The sequence below is a fragment of the Gavialis gangeticus genome, unplaced genomic scaffold (assembly GCF_001723915.1).
Source record: "Gavialis gangeticus isolate Ggan-Ray unplaced genomic scaffold, GavGan_comp1, whole genome shotgun sequence".
NCBI lineage: Eukaryota > Metazoa > Chordata > Crocodylia > Gavialidae > Gavialis > Gavialis gangeticus.
Window position 1 is genome coordinate 15360799 of NW_017728996.1, and position 19810 is coordinate 15380608.

Genomic DNA, 19810 nt, shown 5'->3' on the forward strand with positions numbered 1-19810 from the left:
AGATTCAGATTAGACATCAGGAGGCGCTACTTCACCGTCAGGGTGGCTAGGATCTGGAACCTACTTCCAAGAGAAGTCCTACCCTGGGGGTCTTTAAGACAAGGCTTGACAATCACCTTGCCGGGGTCGTTTGACCCCAGTACTCTTCCCTGCCATGGCAGGGGGTCAGACTTGATGATCTGCTCAGGTCCCTTCCGACCCTACAAACTATGGATGCTGTAGAAAGAAGGGCTTTGGGGCAACAACTGATCATCAGGAGGGGTTCTTTATAAGACAGTTGGGATGGACTCGGGTCATGATATTCAGCCTTGGGTTCATAGAGAGAAGCAGAAATGTTATAATGTGTTTACTAATTATTTGCATGTGTTATCAAAGGCTCTGAAGTTTTTCTCTTGGTGATTGCAGAAGTTGTTACCACAGCATTAACTATTTCATTGCCATTGTCCAGCTCAGCTGTCAAGCAGCAGGAGGGCTGACTTTTTTGTTTGTTTGCTTAGACCTCTGTTGCGAAACTATTTAGTTCTGGGCACGCTGCATGCAGTTAACAAAGTGCAAATAAAAGCCACCAAAATCCATCCTCATTTCACTTCAGGCTTAGTTGTGATGTCTTTGACACAAGACCTCATGGCTGCAGTCATAAATTGAAATTAAAAAAAAAAAGGCAGGATATAACAATTGTTAGCTTGGTATGTGCTAGTGTTGGGGGTGGGTATTGCTCAGATTTGGAATTTGAGATTGAGGAAGCAGACCAGGGACTAGGGAGCTAAAACATCAGTGCTTGCCATCCTGTATTTAAAAGGACTTCCAGGCACATAGGAAACCTGTGAGTCTCACTTCCTTTATTTTTCAGTATCTTTGCATTTAAGGGTTTTCAACCAGAACACGAGTGATATGAGAATCTTTGCATCTTCTGTGATGTAGCTTTTGAGTTACCAGTTAACCTGTAACATTGGTATCAGGTTTTAAATCGATATTTTGGAGGAGTGTGACCTTACCGATTTGAATGTTATCTTCAGGGTAGGAAGGAGAGACGGTTCTTCTGGCACGGTTGGCTTTGCTAATCAGCCTGCCAAAAACTGCTGAGCCTCAGAGGTTATGCCCTTCCTTCTCCAAGTGGAGAGCAACCATTGGGACTTCTTTGAGCTTAGGCAGTCTCTCGTCTGTCTTGTCTGTCACTGTTTCTGGTTAACAGTGGAGCCATGCTGAAGATAGCAGCAGAGATGAGTCAGAGAACATTTAACCAGTGTCTAGTATAGCAAATTACCCGTTGTGCTGTGGATAAAAAATTTGTGAAAAACATATTTCTCAACAGTTATTTGCAGCCAATTGCATGAAATGGTAACCATTGAGGTAAGTGACATCAAGTTAGAAGGGAAACCAGAGGCCACTAAGCCAGACTTATGTCCTAGAGCACGCTCTATAAACACAGGGTGTTTATAAAGTCCTTGTGCAACTTTAAACTTTAATAACTTTAGATATACACATGATAGAAGCAAACTGTGAACGGCAATTGAAAGCAAAATTCATTAAGTTTTTTAGCATAGTGTAAGCTATGCATAGGGTAAAGATCACAAACACAATTCATGAAATCACTCAGCAGCAACTGGAAAATGTTTTCTGTGAGTTGGAAAATCTGATTGAACGATGTATCATGAAAGATGGCGGTTATGTTGAAGTCTAGACATTTGAGCTGTGCTGTCTTAAAACTTAATGAATTCTGCTTTTAGTTGCCACTTACAGTTTGCTTCCATCACGTGTACATCCAAAGTTATTGAAGTTTAAAGCTGCACAATGACTTTATAAACACTCTGTATAGTTCTGTTTCTCAATTTAAGATAAAATTGCAAAATATAAGTCCTGTACAACTGCCTTACAAGTTTGGTCCATGTAAAAACTGTTGGTTTAGTTATCCTGTAGTTTGTTGAAAGTTGTGCAGAACTTTGTTTTCCCCAGTTACTGCTGAGTTATGGTCAGGGCCAAGGTATTTGCCTGAAGCCAGAAATGAAAAGAAACACAAATGTTTGGAGAAGAAACCTCCGGTCTTGAGCAGCTGTGCTTGTAAAATGCCAGCGTAGCATGATAATTCCTTTCTGTGTAGGCCATAAATTTGGTTCCTAACTGAGGCTTGAAAAGACCTATGATTATTTATCAAGGTGTTCATGGGTCAGTACAGCTGTGGCACTGAAGGCAAACAATATTGTCTTCGACAAAGTAACAAAGAGCTGCCTCATTTTTCTTTGGCAGGAAAAAGAGAAAGATAAGGAGAAGATTAAAGAGAAAGACAAAGATTCCAAGGAGAAAGAAAAAGACAAGAAGTTGCTAAATGGACACCTCTTCAACACAACCCCTGTTGTGGGTCCAGTCACCTGTCACCACTGTATGAAACCTTTCAACAAGGATTCGTACCTCTGTGCAAGTAAGTGGTTTTGCCTTTGTGTTGCACTGCAGGGAGAAAATTTGTCATCTGTCAGGATGGCTTATAGTTGATTTTCTTCTTTATTTAGCCCTTCATGTTGAGAGGTTTAACACTTGATAAAGGGATAACTAAATGGGGTTTCCATGCATCAGCTTTTTACCTCAAGTAGCTTGGATTCAAATAAAAAAACTAAAACGAAATTGAAATCGACTTTCAACCTAGTTTGTGACTGAGGATTGGCTCAGTTTAGAGGTTATAATGTGATCTGGTGTGTTCATCCACTCTCAGCTTGGTTGCAGAAAATTAGGACTGAAAGATGCTATTGAAGCTGCGTAAAGGCTTGGGACTGAAGTACCTTGGTCTCAGCTTTGCATTTCCACTGCAGGGAGAAAAAGTGCTCAGTCCCATGTATACTTAGACTGCTGCGTTAGCTCCATCAGATGCTGGCTCAGTGTTTCAGTGAGCTCTTGGAGGGGCAGTGCTGCAGTCTGAAGTGAGCATGCCCTCTCTGTGCACGATGATGAGACTTCACATCAGATCAGATATCAGCCATAGTTCTTTTCAGGATTACCAGCAGGAGTAAATCTCGACTATTGGAAGGTGAGAGTAGTTGTCTCAATTGTTGTAGCATCTTTCCATGCTTTCAGGTGCTTTAGATATGGTAGGCGGCTGGGCTCTCAGGAACCTACTTCTGGTTTTGTTATCAAGTCAGGCAGAAATATGGCTGGCGCAGGGCAGGAAAAAAGGGCAGGTGCATTCTCTGTTCCCCAGTCTGTGGTGGCTGTTAGCTTAGATTAACAGTGTTTCAGAGGAAAATATTAGCCATTTAACGTTGAAAAGACTGTGGGAGTGATAGATAATTATGGATGCACGTATGTGTGGGGAACATTAGTGAGGAAAGTGTGTAAGTTTACACTTATCACTGAGGACTTAAGCAGTGCTCAGGATATGCAGTGTAGCATAGACAGCGAACTGGGCACTGGCTGGGAGACAGTTTCCTGTTAAAATGAGCCTGGGCATCTTGTTGTTGCTTCTGTTGAACAGTTATTCATGTGACAAAGTAGTGCATGTCATTGATAAGGCTGGAAGATCGAGCTCAGCAGAGACCAGAGAACTAGTGGTGCTTTAGAGTATTGAGTGTAGAGCTGCAAGATGGGTAAAGAGCTGCACAGCAATGCTTTCCCCACTCCTGCCTGGCACTTTCAATCCTTAGTATCTAATCCATGATGGTTTTCATTCCCAAACTTAACTAGTACAGAGTATTTGCAAGGACCTCTTCCAGTTAGAAGTGGAGGCCACGTTCTCATTTCAGTGCTTGGAACCTAAACAGTTTATGGATTTTGCACAGTTCTGCATGTTCTGCCTTCCCATTAGGGGAGAGTTCTCCAGCCATGAGCTATTGTAAAGCAAAGGGCTGTGAATGATCTGTTGTGCCGCAGGGTGGGAACTACTGCTGTTTGCAGCCTTCTGCCATCTAGCAAGAAGGATAAGGATGATCAGCTTCAACAGACAACCAGTGTCCACAGCCGTTATGGAGAGAGGCAGAAAGGACAATAGCCAGTTTGTGTCCCCAGAGTTGGAGGCAGCTTTGGAGTTTCCTGAAGGAGAAGGGACTGCGGCAAGATTGTTTGCATGAAGCAGTCTGACAGGAAGTGGAAAATGTTAATAATTACAGACTCTTAAATGTGTCCTCTCCCTTCCCTGTTTACTTTTTTGGGGGGGAAAAAAATCTTCTCAATCCACTTAAGAAACCACAGTTCTCTATGTTTAACTTTCTTTACATCCCAGTGAACTTCAGTTTTTTCCTAAATACCTTTTGTTAATAAAGACCCAGCAGCTTTTGGGCTTGCCAGGATCAGGATTCACTTACCATGCCTCTCTAATTAGCATTGTTCAAGATGTACATCGGTTTGTGACATTTCCTTTCACTTCATGCTTGAAGCTACACAAAGATTTAAAGAGTTAAAAGACATGCACGGAGTGTAGGGACTTTTCACCATACTCCAGTGACTAGACTGCTGTCCTCACAGCGCTAGACACGAGGAAGTCAATTATAATCATAAAGACACCATATAATACTTATGCTGCACAACAACAGCTGCATCTCTGCAATCACCCACCTACGATATCTAGGGACCTGGGGGAGAATTTTTAGGGATCCCAACGCCAGACTTCCATATGTGTTTGTTGAAAGCTGGGAACCAGAATATTCTTCTTTCTTTCAAAATCCTTTCATATACATGTGTGAGAACTGTCTAACTCGCGCATTATGAATGAATGTACTTCTAAGGAAAAAGTAGATGTTACCCTGCAAGAGAGCCATTCGCTGTAGCTGCATAAGGTGTTGCAACACATTTATAAGTGTATGCTAGACTGCTCTAATTTAGTTAGTCTATAAAGCTGCAAAGCTGCCCTGTCTTCTGCTTGTATATAATCCAGCTAGACTTGGAAGAGTCACTGCAAAAATTACAGGAGCGTGCAGTGTGCATTGGCCCTCTCCATAATGTGGAATCTGAAGGGAAAACAACCAAGTGCTTTTTGTTTCAATGTCCCGCATCAAATCAGAGCCCCACGGGTTGTAGGAAGAGAGGGTGCCTTGCTGCTTTAGTATTTGAAACCCGTGCAGCTCTCCACTGAGAGGGAGTGCGTTGTGTAGGGAAAGGGATGCATCGCATCAGGGTGAAAACCTTTCAAACCAAGTGGCAGTGTGACTTTGTGAAGCAAAACAGGAAGGTGGTCATAACGCAGGTGGCAGTTGCAGCTCCTAGATAAAGCCGAGTTGAGCTCTGCACTTAAAGCAGATACTCAGCCCACACTTCAAACGGCTGCTCTGAATTGTTGCCCTGAATTGTTGCCCGGATGCTTTGACACTGTTTTGTGGCTTCCCCCATTGTTTCATTCCTCCTTTGTGAGAGGAGTCCTTTGACATGTGCCCAGGGGCTGGGGGAGGGCGTGAGGAGCTAGAGGAGGTTCATATTTCACCGGAGAATGAGTGCCACTCATACTCCATCCTGCTGCCTAGCAGTGGCTTCCAGGAAGTTCCTGTTTCTCAAAAATAAATCCCATATCTTCATAATCTAGGATCTGGAACAAACTCCCCCCCAGAAGTGGTGCAAGCACCTACTCTGGACTCTTTCATAAAACAGACGGATATATTTCTTGCTGGAGTCACTTGATCCCAGCTGACTTCTGTCCTATGGCGGGCGGGCTGGACCTGATGATCTCATGAGCTCCCTTCCAGCCCCTAATGTCTATGAAATCTATAATGTTATATTCAAAAGGTCAAAGGTCCTTCAGAGTCCAGTGGCCCATAGGGCTAGCACAGTTGAGGCCCTCCAGGTTGAGAAGCCAATAAGGAGCCCCACGCCCCACAGTCTTTGACTCCCCCACCTGAATGACGGGTGCAGCTGAGTCAGCTGGCTCAACTTTAGCACAAACCTGGCGTGGGGCTCAAGCTGACGCCTCTAGAGCAGTAGCAAAGTATCTTAACCTTCTGCCCCAAGACTCTTGTGATGCATATCCTTTTTGAGAATGACCAGCACTGAGCAGCAGTCATGTTATTTGCGTCAGCTGGCCATAGCTGGTGGTTCTTGCTTCAGCTGGCCATAGCTTCCTGCAGCGTTGGCCAATATTTTCACAGTCATGTCACCACTGTGACTTTGTTGTCATCTCTAAGACTGTAGTTTAAAAAAAAATAAATAAATTGAGAGGTTTGCGTCCTATTAAGTCAATGGATTTATGAACCGTTGAGATTATTTTTCCAACTGAGTAGTTCACATTATTAAACGCTGCAAGAAATAACACGATCCTTTTTAAAATTGGAGACACTGCAGGTGTATCAAAAGGTCACTGTTGAGTAACTCTGGCATTTCTCTGTAATTTAGAATGCCAGCTGGAGCAAAGCAGAACTTCTTCCCTAATTATTATTAATGGTTTGGTTAATGGAGGGAAAAGTTGAAGGCTAGGGCTGGAACTATTTTTGGAAGCAATATTGTTGGAATCAGAATTTCCATATAAAATATGATGGTGGGGTTTTTGCATCAGTTAAAGCCAACACATTAGTGCTGTCTGGCCAGGTCCTTTGTCCTATCTTGACATAAGCACTTCATTTTTTTTATTGCAGATCCAGCTGCGGAAGTAACACTTGGCTCTAGATGAAGTTTAGATTAGGGTTTGAGAGTCAGGTCCTGAAACCAGATTAGGGCTTGAGTTTGAATTCAAACAGCACTGAAATCTCTCAAGTGGTTGTCAAATGATTTTTGCTTCAGATACCTGAAGTCTTTTGAACTCAGCTGATAATGCATCAGAGCCTTCTGTCTTCTCAAAGGGTGGAAAAATCACAATATTATCCATTACTCTAGGCCAGGCCAGGAAAAGAGGGAATTCTTCACTCTTCTATAACATCCCAGCACTCACTAAATCCGGATCTCGCTGGTTGAGTGGTGAGAGTAGGTATTCTTGGCCTTTTGTGGCTGCAAGGGTTGATAGCAAATATTAAAATTACAAGCAAGGAAGAGTATATGTAGTGGTTCATGGGGGGAGGGTTAGGGCCTTATTTAGAAAGCATTTTGGGTTTTCTAAAGAATTTTCTTGTGTTTAAATCTGTCCCCACTTCTGCCTGCCTCTGGTTATAAGCTTTTAATCATGTCTACACATGTTAATTGCCTTCAATTTCTCCCCCTCCCCCCTTTCCATCCCTCCTTTATTTGTCATCAAAATCATAACAAGCATCTTTGTATCTTTTGGGACTCTGCATGCCTTAGATGTTTTACACAGATCTTCCAGAAAAAAACCCAAACCCAAAATGTACAGGATTTTGTTAATGATTGATGCCATTATGTGGCCTAATTATTATGGAGCAGGGTGTTTAGTAATATGTATAATTTCTTCCTGTTTATGACCAGATGTCAAACTCCTAAAGTATTCAAAGTCTTAATTAGGAATGTAAATGGTGTTCAGTGGACAAATGTACAGAAATGAAATGATGTTCTGACCTGGCTTGTGTATATGTTTTTCCCACTTTCGCAGACTGCAATGCAATTGTTCACAAAGGCTGCAAGGAGAGCCTGGCTTCATGTGCAAAGGTCAAAATGAAGGTAAGAGGTTTCGTGTTCTCTGCTGAATGGGAGGGCTATGTTAAAATGCAGGTATGGAGCGTCTCCCGTACTAGTCCCAGGAATTTCCAGTTTGCCGGGCAGAAACTTCAGTACCTAGCATTACGGGGATGGATTTCCTTAGGCTCTCCTAAAATTTATAACCGTCATCCAGAGTGAGAGCTGATATGTAAACGGGAAAAGTCTTAAGGCAGTTTGAGGGATCTGCACAAAGGGTGAGGGTAAGGACTGAGATGTGAAGCTAAGCAAAGAAATAGGTGGGTATGCCATCTCCCTCTGGTGATGGTCTCCAGAAATAGTGACAGTCTGCTAGTGCTGTCATGACTGTGGGTGCTTGAGTGGCAGATGTCTGGTGCAGAGCTAAAGGATCCAGCAATGTTGGTGAATTCCACCTGGTAGAATATCTATTTTGGGAGGGGGAGGGCACATTCGTAATAACGTTCAGAAGATGCACACACAAGTCCACACACACTAAAAGAGCATTAATGTTACAAAGTGAGGGGCTCAAGAATTTGGAGTGCCAGGGTTCATGTGGTCTGTCCAATCTTAATTTGCTCATCTTGCGTATATGAGTTATAACTGTCCTTTACAGTTGCACACATCTGTGAAAACTGTTGTGTCTATGTTCTGGTTGGATGGTGCTCAATGAGTGAATCAATGCCACATAGCCAAAGTGGATGCATTTTTGTAGGACCTCTGCCTTGTTTGTTCTAGATATAACGTAGAGAATGAGGCGTGGGATTGTAGGAAGAGAACAGATTGTTTCAAGTCCCCTTAAGCATTAGGGGTACCTATACATGAGCAGCAAGGCTGCTCCAACGCACTGTAATTACAGCACATCAGAGCAAACTCAGTTAATCGAGTCTGCTGGAGTGTGGTAATTAATTACCAGCAGCCTCCGCTGTCTCCTGTATCAGCATCTGCATGCTTAAAAATGGCCATTTTAAAGCACATAGATGCTGATACATAAGACACTTCAGGTGCTGGGCTTTTCCAGTGTGGTCACTGCCTTTCTTCAGAATACAGATGTGGAGCATCTTCTGCACAAGGCCTTCCCTGTAATTGGTCCTCCCCAGTCAGAGGAGCACTAGGCCTGCTGGTACAGGCACTGAGAGCAGGAAGACTGGGACATCCTAATCAGAAATCTGACTTTTCTCCTCTAGCCTCACAACCTAAGGAGCGCCTGGAGAAAGAGGTAGCAGGCCGTCTGGAGTGCATCAGGGTGAAAAGCAGGGCGTAGAAGGGGATGAGCAGGGAGATAAAATGAAACAAAGTACTGATCAGATAAAGGATCACAGTCTGTATGCATTGAATGAAGCAGAGATCTTTGGGAAATAGTAGTGTGGGATGATGTAGTTAAAGACAGAAGTATAACACGCATCTACAATAGGGCACATTCTCCCTTAATTGTGGCATTTCTTAACAGTGGAGTGCTTGATTTTGCTGCTTAGCATTTCTTTTAAAATAGTGATTTGTGCAATATATAATGGTTCTTGATGAATATCGTTGTCCAATATACAGACAGCCTTTATCCAAGTTCATCAGCCTACCATGCTTTTCTCATTTAAGTTTGTCATCTCTTTTTTTAAACAGATGAGCTGTGGTTGGGAGGAGGACTCTTTTTTGTATTAAGATTAGAGTTAAAAAAATAATAACCCTTCCTGTTATGTATAATGCTACCTCCATGAATTTTTAATAGACTTTAATAATCTTGCAGTATCAGCCCTTTCTTTTGTTTTCTTTCCTTTGTGTTGCAAGTGCTTCTCTATCTGTCATTATGTACAGTCCAATGACTTGGATTTCACCCCCAAGCTGACAGCAATGCCATATGCTAGTGCCCAGTGTGCTGTGTCCAAAGTCTAAGCAGTTCTGAGAAAATTCAGATCTTAGTAGCTGTATAATGAAAACTAAAAAGTATCTATAGATAAGCAAAGGCCTCTACTCCTGTTAAGTGAAGAAATTAAGTCTATTTTCTTTTTCTTTCAGCCACAAAAAGGAATGCTGCAGGCACATGATACCTCATCATTACCTGCAGTAATTATGAGAAACAAACGTAAGCCTTTTCTTCTCTTTTTTCCCCTGATGTTCCTCCTTAAAAGCTGCTAATTTTTTATCGTTATCTTTAATTATTGTGATCAAGCAGTATTGCACAATTTAGTACAAGGAAAAACATTTTATGATACAGGGAAGAGTTATCTATTCTGTGCACAGAAAGCAATGCTTAGGATTTTAGAGGTGGTGACTGTAATGAGCAAACAGCTTATACTTTTCTGTGCTATCTGAATAATCTTAAATTGATTTAAGGCTGTGATGAAGTGTTGGAGATGAAGTGCTTTCTAGTCATCCAGTTCCATTTAGGTGATTTGGAGAAGCTGGAATCTAGTCATGGCTGGTCAACTGAAAATTTCCCTGGGTTAGTGAGTTTTTAACTGGAACAGAGGCATCATAGTTGTTGTGTGGGTGAACTGATATCTCACCATAGTGGAAGGGGAAAATTAAGGATGGAGCAAAGCAGCAGAACTCTGCAACTGTTCAAGTGGTGTTAGGGACAATATCCTCTCGGGTGTAATTTTAAAATAGCCCGTAGGCTCCTCTGACTTGCATTGAAGCTAACGTCATGTGAAACAAGAATGGCTGCCAATAACTTCTTGACATTGGAAAGAGTAAGCATTAGTGTTTTGTTAGTGTAGATTGCCAGGTTATTCAGGACCAAAGAAAATGTATAAAACAATGGTTAAACCAAGTTTTTTATTCAAAAGCCAAGTTAAAATGAATAGGATCATTCCAAACCGTGCCATCGGAAGGAGCTGTTCCTTGTTGTTACTGCCAGGCAGAGCAGCAGCACCCCACTAAGCACCAGAAAACCTGAACAGGGAGAAAAAGAAATGGTATATAGGAACTAGGAAAGGTGTCTGAGGATGTACCCAGGTCCTTCAGCATAACTGTAGTAAGGATGACATGGGATGGATATTTTTTCTGCGTTGTGCGAGCATAAAGTTAAAGAAGCCACCCCAAGAGAGTTCAGGGCATATCAGGGGTGAGAAGAGCTGTGCACTCAAGGAAGTACAGGTTGTGTTGCTTATTCAGTTCAACTGAATAAAGTTCTCCACTTCCCAAGAGAGTGGTTAAGGGATTGTGTATTCTACCTGGCTCTCCCTGTCAGGCCATGGGTAGCACAGGCAGAACAGGGAAGAGTTCAAAGTTCTTCCTGTGTCCCTTTGGAAAGCACGGGTGTCCAGTGTGGTCACTACTTCTCTGCATAGGAATATGAAGGAACAAACTGTCCGTCATTATTTCACAAAAAATAATGGCGGACAGTGCATCATCTTTTTTCATTTTTTTTTCCCCAGTAGTACATTAGAATTTAATTATACTCAAGTGTATTCACTCTCAAGAGGCTGGAACCAATACAAACCATCTTGCCGCGCCTTGTAGGCTCCATACTTTTCCAAAGATATTGGTGGGGGGTAGGAGGGAAGAAGCTGTAACAAGTGGGCATCTCAGGGCTGGTCGAGTTGGCCCACCCGCTTGTTTCTGGGCTAACCGCCCTCCTACCTTTCCTGCTATGGCTTTGGTGAAATATTTGAAAGTTGATAACAAGGCAGGAAGCTGCCCATTTACTTGCCCTGATGCCAAGGGCCTATACATGGCTCCGACCTCCTCTTATACTGCATCTCATGCCTCACAGATGGCATCCATGGCCTAACACCTAGCCTAAATTTGCATGGCCTAATACTCAACACATAATCCTGTGCCCTCACACTGGGACCTGCGCTGCAGTGCCTCACACTGGGACTCTCACTCCTATGCCCTCACACTGGGGTCACAATCGCACTCATTTGGGGCTCCCAGCCCTTCCCTTTTCCTTGGGCTCCCTGCCTGGTTTGGGACCCTCTTGGTCCCCTCGCCCCCCACAATGGGGTCTTAATCCCCTTGCCCGACACTGGGCCTCAATCCCCTTGCTCGTGGAGCCTCACACCCAGCTCCTTCTTGGGGCTCAGAATCCCACCCCCCTTGGCCTCAGGAGCCACCACCTTCCCCATAGCTCCTTCCCTGTACCTCCAAGATGTTGCATGATCAGCAGCTTCAGCTGGGTGATGTCCTCCCCTTGGCTGCTAGAAGCAAACTGTGGGCTGTATCGCTCAGGGCCTGCTTTTATCACCAACGGCTGGGCCCTGTTCCCAATCAAGCAGTTGTGCCTGATTGGGAGTGCAGCCACCTGCAGGCTGCTCTGCTGCTCCCACGCCCCTGTGACTAACAGAGCACAACTTGTGCTTGCTTACAGAAATCTAATCCTAAAATTGTACTTCAGCAAAATTCTCAAAGTGAATGGGAAAGTTACCTTGATTAGGATTTCTTAATGGATCTTATGTTAAAATTGGTTTGGAGGGAGATCAGATTTCAGCAGCGCTATGACCGTGCATAGCTGGAAATCTGCTCCCAGAAGCGGGGGTTCCCAAACTATGGTCCTCATACCCCTGGGGGTATGCAAGACATGTCTGGCGGGTACATGGGAGAAATTGGGTAATAGCAGATTTAATTTTCATTATATTAATACCTAGCATTTAAGGGGTTAATGTAAAATATATGCTGGTGGGGCATGCAGGCAGCTGGTAAATCTGGATGAGGGTATGCAAGAAGAAAACGTTTGGGAACCTCTTCCATAGTGGAAGTGCATTGTACACTGTGATTTGGTTGAATCATCCTGTTGAGGTTAGCAAGGAGATGGGATGGCATCTAATCAGAAATCTGACTTTTCTCCTCTAGCCTCACAACCTAAGGAGCGCCCCCGCTCTGCAATACTTGCCCCTGATGAAAACACCGTCACCTCACTGTTCAATAATAGGAGATCACAACAGAGCACAGCACTTTCAAAAAGCGTCTCAATACAGAACATTGCTGGGTAAGGGTTTTTTTCTCACCGTGAAAAAGCACAGCAACTGCACTCTGAGCATAGTGAAAGCTGTACGTTATTTCCTGTTTTTTTAAGAATAATCTGTGTGTGCATTTCTGTCTATATAGTTATAAAGCATGTTTTCCTATACAGAAATGCAAGTCTTACATTGAGCATGCTCAAAAGGAATAAGATACTGTGAGAAACATAACTTAGATTTCCTGTCTACTGTGAGTTTCAGTTTTCAACAGTTTGCAAGTTATGGACCCATTCAGATCTCATGATAATAAAAGCTCTATGACCCACATTATCGTTATACATACAGAAGGTTGATATAAAGGAAGCATTTCTACAAAAATACGTTCTCATTTCCATTTTTCGTAACACCAGTGATTTTAAAATATGCTCTGGGGTGTGTATTTGTAGAGGTGTGAAAGGGATTATCAAAAGGCTCAATGTGGGAGGGAAAAAAATATCTACAAGTTTAATTTCATATCCAAATCTTAAGATGGAATGCATTCAGCTAGACACAGGCTTGTATAGGCTCCCTTGGGAAATTTCCAATCTTTCTTAGCATCACTGGAAATGGAAAAACAGTAACTTGAACAGCACTTCATACTATGTTTTGGCTTAAATCCTATCCCAGCTAAAATAAGGAGCTAGGTGGCAATACAAACAGGGAAAAATACTTCAAAGATTTGCTATGTTTTTAGGAAATGCCCAGTTCAGTTAGAATTTGAGGTGATCTAGTTTGCTGAATCCTAATTTGTTGTTATTAGCAATAAACATACATAACAACACTACATGCCTTCAGTACCTAAGCTTGTGCGTAGCTAGACAACATTTATGGCAACTTGCAGAACAATTGTCTGGCTGTCAGAGTCCTGACCAGTCTTGTGTTTTCTTTTTGTCTGCAGAGTTGGCAGTGAGGAAAGCTTAATAAATAATTGGAAATACCTGTCGCAGTCAACAGACTCTTTACATAAAATCAGCCGAGTGAATGAATCCACAGAGTCACTCATTGATGAGGGTAAGAAATCCCAGTGGTATTAAGATAAACAGAAAAGCATCACCAGCACATGGAAGGTCTCAGTGTTACTTGCTAGAAATGCAAAATCCATTAAATGTGTTTTGAAATCAGTTTTCTTTGACAGAGAGTTAAAGCCTTTAGTTCCTTTTACTTTAGAAAATGTCGACAATAAAATAAAACATGGGCCCATTGAGTAATTTCTTTATAGAAGAGACCATTTTAGCGAGTTCTAATTGGGAGTGGGAGTGGGGAGGGAGACACAAAGGGTTTCATTTACATTTCAGTGACTTGGCTCTTTATAGTTTAGGAGTGGATCTTTCCTCTCTAGTCTTCTTTCATAGTTCTGCTTTTCTGGTCCATTCATCTACCTGCCCTACACATTTTACATATTTTCTTGTCAGTATGTTCCAAATAGAGTTTAATTTGTCCTTTTTAGTTAAAATAATGAACCTAGTGTAATTCAGACTAAGAATAAAAGTTAACTTTTAAGCAGAGAGTTTTCTAAGTTATAATTTAGTTTTTAAACAGTTCATGTGGTAGCTGACACTGAGCAGCAAGATACAGAATGGGCTTAACTCAGAAGGAACCAAACGAGAGAGACTTTGGTAGCAGGGAAATTTCCCAACTGCCTTGAATTCTTGCATATTTTGTTCAGGGCATGATTTATTTGGAAATAGGTTGGTACTGATGCATATAATCTTACACTCTAAGACCATGGTTTTCTTAGCTTCAAACTACAAGTTTTACAAATCTCTCTTTAACAGTTTTGTTAGTTTACTGGTATAAACAAAGAAAGACAAATAGCACTTTAATTATTATGCAGTTATGTCGAAAATACAGTTATTTTTTTCCAGTCTTTAAGCTACAGTTCAATCTACCTGGTAATTGTGGACTTGTGTAGCGCAACTACCATGTAACCTAGAAAAGTACTTTTCCTTACCAGACTTGCTGAGTACAGTTCCATGTATTGACGGTTCCATGTACGTGGAGTATTATCTCCATGTCAGTAGTCAAAAATGTGTATGATGTTCACAGCACTCATGGCAAAACCTTAAACCTCAGAATACCTAGTAGAAATTTCAAATAGGGGCAGTCATCCGTGTCTTCATAACTTATGTTGCCTTTATGCAGGTACAGACATGAATGAAGGACAGCTGATGGGGGACTTTGAGTTAGATTCCAAGCAGTTGGAGGCAGAGTCGTGGAGTCAAGTAGTGGACAACAAGTTTATGCGTCAGCAAAAGAAAGATGTTGTCAAACGGCAAGACGTCATTTATGGTGAGACGTGCAGTCGTTATAAGAGACTTTGTTTGACTGCAGGAACCTTCTGTTTTGGAACAGTTATTTGGTATTGTTTTTTTCAGTTCAAGAATAATTTGGAAACTTTAATTTTAATGAAAATGTTGACACTTCATGAGACCCAGAAATAAAGTTCTCCAGTGCCCTTTTGTCAGCTTTAGCCACCTATCTCTCACTCGCCTTGAACGGTGCAAACAAACTGTGTTCCCCAGTTTCTGTTGCACACCTTTACACTCAGTTACCAGTGTGTTCAGAGTAGTTAGTTGTATTTGTTTTTTCACCATCTTGATACAAGAATCCTAATGCATTGCACTGCAGTGATCTGACTGTGTGGTTGTTACTGTTGTGTCCCTCTGCAGTGTTCAGATTCTGTTAATAATATAGATATTCCCAGAAATAAAGAGCAGAGATAGATGACTGGCTCCAAGCTATGCCATTAGTAAAATTCCTATATTCACGTCTGAAAATTCCTGACATTTGGAAAACCGCTAGCCTCAAGCACTTAGTAGCCAATTTTTCTAGTGATCTGTCAGTCATCCATCCATCTCCTTATTGGTCATATTCTGTTATAATGATGAACTACCACTCCTTCCATACAGCTATTCTCAAGGTTATTTTTGTCTTTATGGGCCAGGACACGCAATGTGTTTCTATCACTGTGATTGAGCCTTTACACCAGTGTTAGCAAGGAATAGACAGGTGATATAAACTCCTAAAAGATTCAGGAGTAAAACTATACTAATGTAAATTATGCTGGGATAGTCATGAACACATCCACAGCTTACCCCAGAGTAGCCATTTGCTCAGTGCAAATAGGTTATAACCAACTCCCCTGCCACCTAGTGATGAGGTATGGTAGTGGCAGCCCATGATCTGCTATTTTAGGATAAGCTTATGCATTCTCCCTTTCCTATCCTTGTGCAGTTTACATTCATGTACAAAACAGATGCACCAATGTAAATAGCTTGTGTCCAAGCCCTGATGTGATGAACCATGCTACCCTGTGCTCTTTAAAAATAAAATATGGTTTACATTACTACTGTATGCAGTACCTAGTAAGAGAGGAAAAAACAGTCCAGCTGCAGTGTGTTGGAGCCCAGTATCCTGTCCTGACTGCATTGTAAGCGGAGCTTTTTCCTAGTTCACATGTGTACGTCCTTTCAGTACGAGTAATATCAGAATGGGGAAATATGTCCTGTGACATTTAAGTTAACTTAATTCACCAAAAAGATTCCTTCTAACCAGCTTACTCTGACAATGGCATTTCCTTGGCTTCGCAATGCGCTACGGGTAGTACAGCACTCTAGAAGATGCTAATAGCATAGTGCATCATGATGGCACCTTACATGCTTCCTTTGTTGGCCCTGTCTCCATCCTATTCAGAACTGATGCAAACAGAGATGCATCACGTCCGAACGCTGAAGATCATGAGTGATGTCTACAGCAGGGGAATGATGCAGGAACTGCAGTTTGAACAGCAAACGGTAGAAAAGGTCTTTCCTTGCCTGGATGACTTGCTGAACATCCACAACCAGTTCTTCCAGCGGATTCTGGAGAGGAAGAAAGAGTCCCTGGCGGACAAAAGTGAAAAGAACTTTGTCATCAAGAGGATAGGAGATATCCTGGTGAATCAGGTAAGTGATGGAAAACACCTGCATGTTCTGAGCACGGAGCCAGAAGTTGGGTATTCTCGAGTTCCAGATTCTAGTTTCCCCTGACCGGCTCTGTGACCGTGGGCATGTCACTTCACCCCTCTGTTTTCCCTCCATCCCTTTGTCTATTTTATCTACTTAGAATATAGCCTCAGTGAGGCAGTTTTCAGAGTATTAGTACAGTGGGGCCCCAATCTCAGTTCTTTATGTTCCCTGGTATTACGTTTTTCATTACTTGGCTTTAGAAAACTTCTGATGTGGCCTGCATGTGAGCTGACAGCATCCCTTCAGTTGATGGATGCATGATGGCAGGTTGAAATCCCCAAAACCTAGTGGGATCTATCATGTTGCTTGTCTCTTGCAGTTTTCTGGTGAGAATGCCGAGAGAATGAAGAAGACGTACGGCAAATTCTGCGGGCACCACAATGAGGCCGTGAATTATTTCAAAGACCTGCTCTCCAAGGAGAAGCGGTTTCAGGCATTCATCAAGGTAAGAGCCAATGGGAGATGTATTGGCAAGGCCAATAGCATGTCCTTGCTGCACGTTGGCATCCACAACACTTTACTTCTCATCTTTTCTCAGAAAAAAATGAGCAGTGCAGTGGTGAGGCGGCTTGGCATTCCTGAGTGCATCTTGTTAGTAACGCAGAGGATCACAAAGTATCCAGTACTACTGCAAAGAATATTAGAATACACCAAAGGTGGGTGCCCTTTCCTCCTCCTAATCACTTGTTGATTCCCTCTAGAGCTCTCCTCAAGACTTTTTCTAGTAAAACTGCTCTCAGCAGAGCTGGCCAGTGCCTAGCACTGCTGGGATTAGAAACCAAGGTTTCATAACTTTATTCAGGATTCCATTCCTCGAGCCTGATGTTACTGCAATGGTAGCGTGCACCAGCCCTGTGGGGAAAGGAGTACTTTCATATAGAGAGTGTAACAGCAATCTCTGGCTAATTGTGCAGCAGCATTCATAGACTGCAGAACCTCTTAAATCCTAGCTGTAATATAATGCCTGAAGATGGAGGTTCCTCAGAACTGCAGTAGAGCAGTCCCTCAATCTCCCCTCCACCCGAGAAATGCTGGGCAGCACATGCTTGCCATGTTCCTGGCTCACTCATTTTGAAAGCAAAACCGTTCAGTTCAACATATAGCCTGCTTTCTATAATCTTCTGGTGTGGTCTATTTATTTTCTAGACAAGCCCTTTATCAAGTAAGGATGAGGGATGACTATCTGGATTGCCCTCCTTAAGTTACAGCAAGCTTCAGAGCTGCTTTTTATTATAGGGTATCACTCACAAAAATCCTGTGGCAAGTGATATATGCATATTACCGTCTGTTCTTTTGCTAGTGGGTATGCATCCTGAAGATACAGCAGCAGACATTCATCAAGTAATGGCTGTATCTAGCCACCGTGTCTTGTTTTATAATCAATTTCTTTCGAAAGTTTTCAGGGCTTTTTGTTCGCCTGTTTCATAAAATAACAGTCTATTCACAAGGGGCTGTCTTGTTGGCTATTATTCTCTATAATAACGCCTCAGACAGTGGCCTGTCCCATTACCATGGTTTATATAAAGAATGGAATTTTATTTGTAAAGTGAAAGGTTTATGTACTGTAACTTCATTGAGAATGGGAACCAATGGGAATTTCACTGCTACCCTGATGGCTCATTAATAATCCAGGCAATTAAAACATTCTTAACAAACATTATTGTTACTTCACTGATTATTTTTAACAGCTTCTGACACTCCAAAATAGCAGCACTTTATGACCACACAAATGGTCAAGCCCCTATGCAAAATGGATGCCTGCTCATTTGTTCCTCGTTTGACTAGTTGACTGAGTACCTGAAGAGATGGAGGGCATGATTTTTGTTTGTTGCCCTAGTCTCCCATGACTTAGAGTGTATTTTCTACCATTTCCCTTCATTGGGGTGATGCATCTCAAAGGTTATTTTGGGTTTTTTTTTGAGAAATAAAATGAAATCTGGCTCAAGAAGGCATGCCTCTTTGCATTTTATTGTTTATGACTTGATCAATAGAGCGAGGGGACAGCCAAAAAGTCAGAAGGTAGGCTCTCTTCGTTTGCAGTAAGGCTGAATTGAAATGAAATTTTCTCTCTTCCCTTAAGAAAATGAAGTGGAACACCAACACTTGACTCAGTCGTTAAACCTGGTCAAGGATGTGATTGCTGCTGTGAACAGCAAAGTCAGCAATTATGAAAAGAAAATGCGTCTCAGTGAGATCTACACCCGGGTGGACAGCAAGTCCATCATGAGGATGAAGAGCGGCCAGATGATCGCCAAAGAGGACTTGAGGCGCCGAAAACTCATCCGCGACGGGCCTGTCTCACTGAGGAATGCAGCTGGGAGGTTGAAAGGTAAGAAAGCCCTGCAGATTGTGCGTCTGAAGGATACGACTCCCAGCTCCCAGATGAAGGCAGGGCTCTCATCATCTGGCCACTTGCAACCTTGTTTGTTCCTTTCCCTTCAGTCTAGAATTACTCTGCCTACTGCAGTAGGTTTCCCTTTAAATCACTGGCCTAATTATTATTTTCATTGTATTTCTTTTTTTGCATTTGGAGAAACACTCTCGAAGTAGAATCATTACATCTTCCCCTCGGCTCCTGGTAACATCCTGAACTAACATTGCATGCATTTCTATTGTCTGCTAATGCTTTCCAGTGATTCTGCTTGTTCATTTTCCAAGTTTGCCTCCTCTTTGAAACTGAAACCAAAACTGATCCTTTTCACTTTACTTCTCAGGAATTAGCCTGGTGTTCTTGGTTTGAGCTCTTCTTCAGTAGCTTAAATTGAGCAAATCAATTTACCAAAAAATGTGAAAAAAGAATTCATGAGAACCATTATGTTCACATTAGCCTGGTACTAGGTCTGCCAGCTTGGACGTACCTTTTTGCATACTAGATCTGAAGTTGATTTGGGGTGTCCAGTACCAGCATGACAGGTGACCAGCACCACTTTGGACTTTTTCTGAGCCAAACAAAGGCTCAGTTGCAGTGAGTAGTGCACTAAAACAACTCCTACCTAGCAAAGGGAATTCTTGATCTCAATTATCTTAGCTCTGTTGACAAGCAATCACAGGAGCTTGTAACAAAGCCAGTCACATGCTCCACCGGGCTTCTCCTGAGTCTGGGAGCAAAATTAATAAAGAGGGGGGAAGAAAAAGTGGAAAAAAAAAATCAGGTAGCAGCAGGATCCTGTGCTGCCACTGAACATTTGTGTTTGATGTTCACTGAGCACTTGCAGCTCAAGGGCACCCCAGCACATTATAAATGCAGATGCTATATGAATACCTTGAGCATGGAGACCAGCGGGATGCACTGGCTGCAAGGCAGTGAAACATTTGGGTTCTGAAATGTCTCCAGGCAGTAGGCTCGCTGCATCGGAAGCC

The 19810-nt window shown here is 42.4% G+C and overlaps 1 protein-coding gene across 5 annotated transcripts in view; it reads left to right on the top strand.

The window, feature by feature from the left end:
- AKAP13 (A-kinase anchoring protein 13) overlaps positions 1-19810 on the top strand; it is a 167920-nt gene that overhangs the window by 131596 nt on the left and 16514 nt on the right. For all 5 annotated transcript variants that reach the window (XM_019504047.1, XM_019504048.1, XM_019504049.1 and 2 more), the window contains 10 exons: positions 2245-2416; positions 7445-7512; positions 9517-9583; positions 12298-12433; positions 13342-13454; positions 14586-14732; positions 16137-16387; positions 16770-16895; positions 16989-17106; positions 18531-18779. In XM_019504047.1, the coding sequence (XP_019359592.1) occupies positions 2245-2416; positions 7445-7512; positions 9517-9583; positions 12298-12433; positions 13342-13454; positions 14586-14732; positions 16137-16387; positions 16770-16895; positions 16989-17106; positions 18531-18779 (1447 nt within the window). The remainder of the gene's footprint in view (positions 1-2244; positions 2417-7444; positions 7513-9516; positions 9584-12297; positions 12434-13341; positions 13455-14585; positions 14733-16136; positions 16388-16769; positions 16896-16988; positions 17107-18530; positions 18780-19810) is intronic.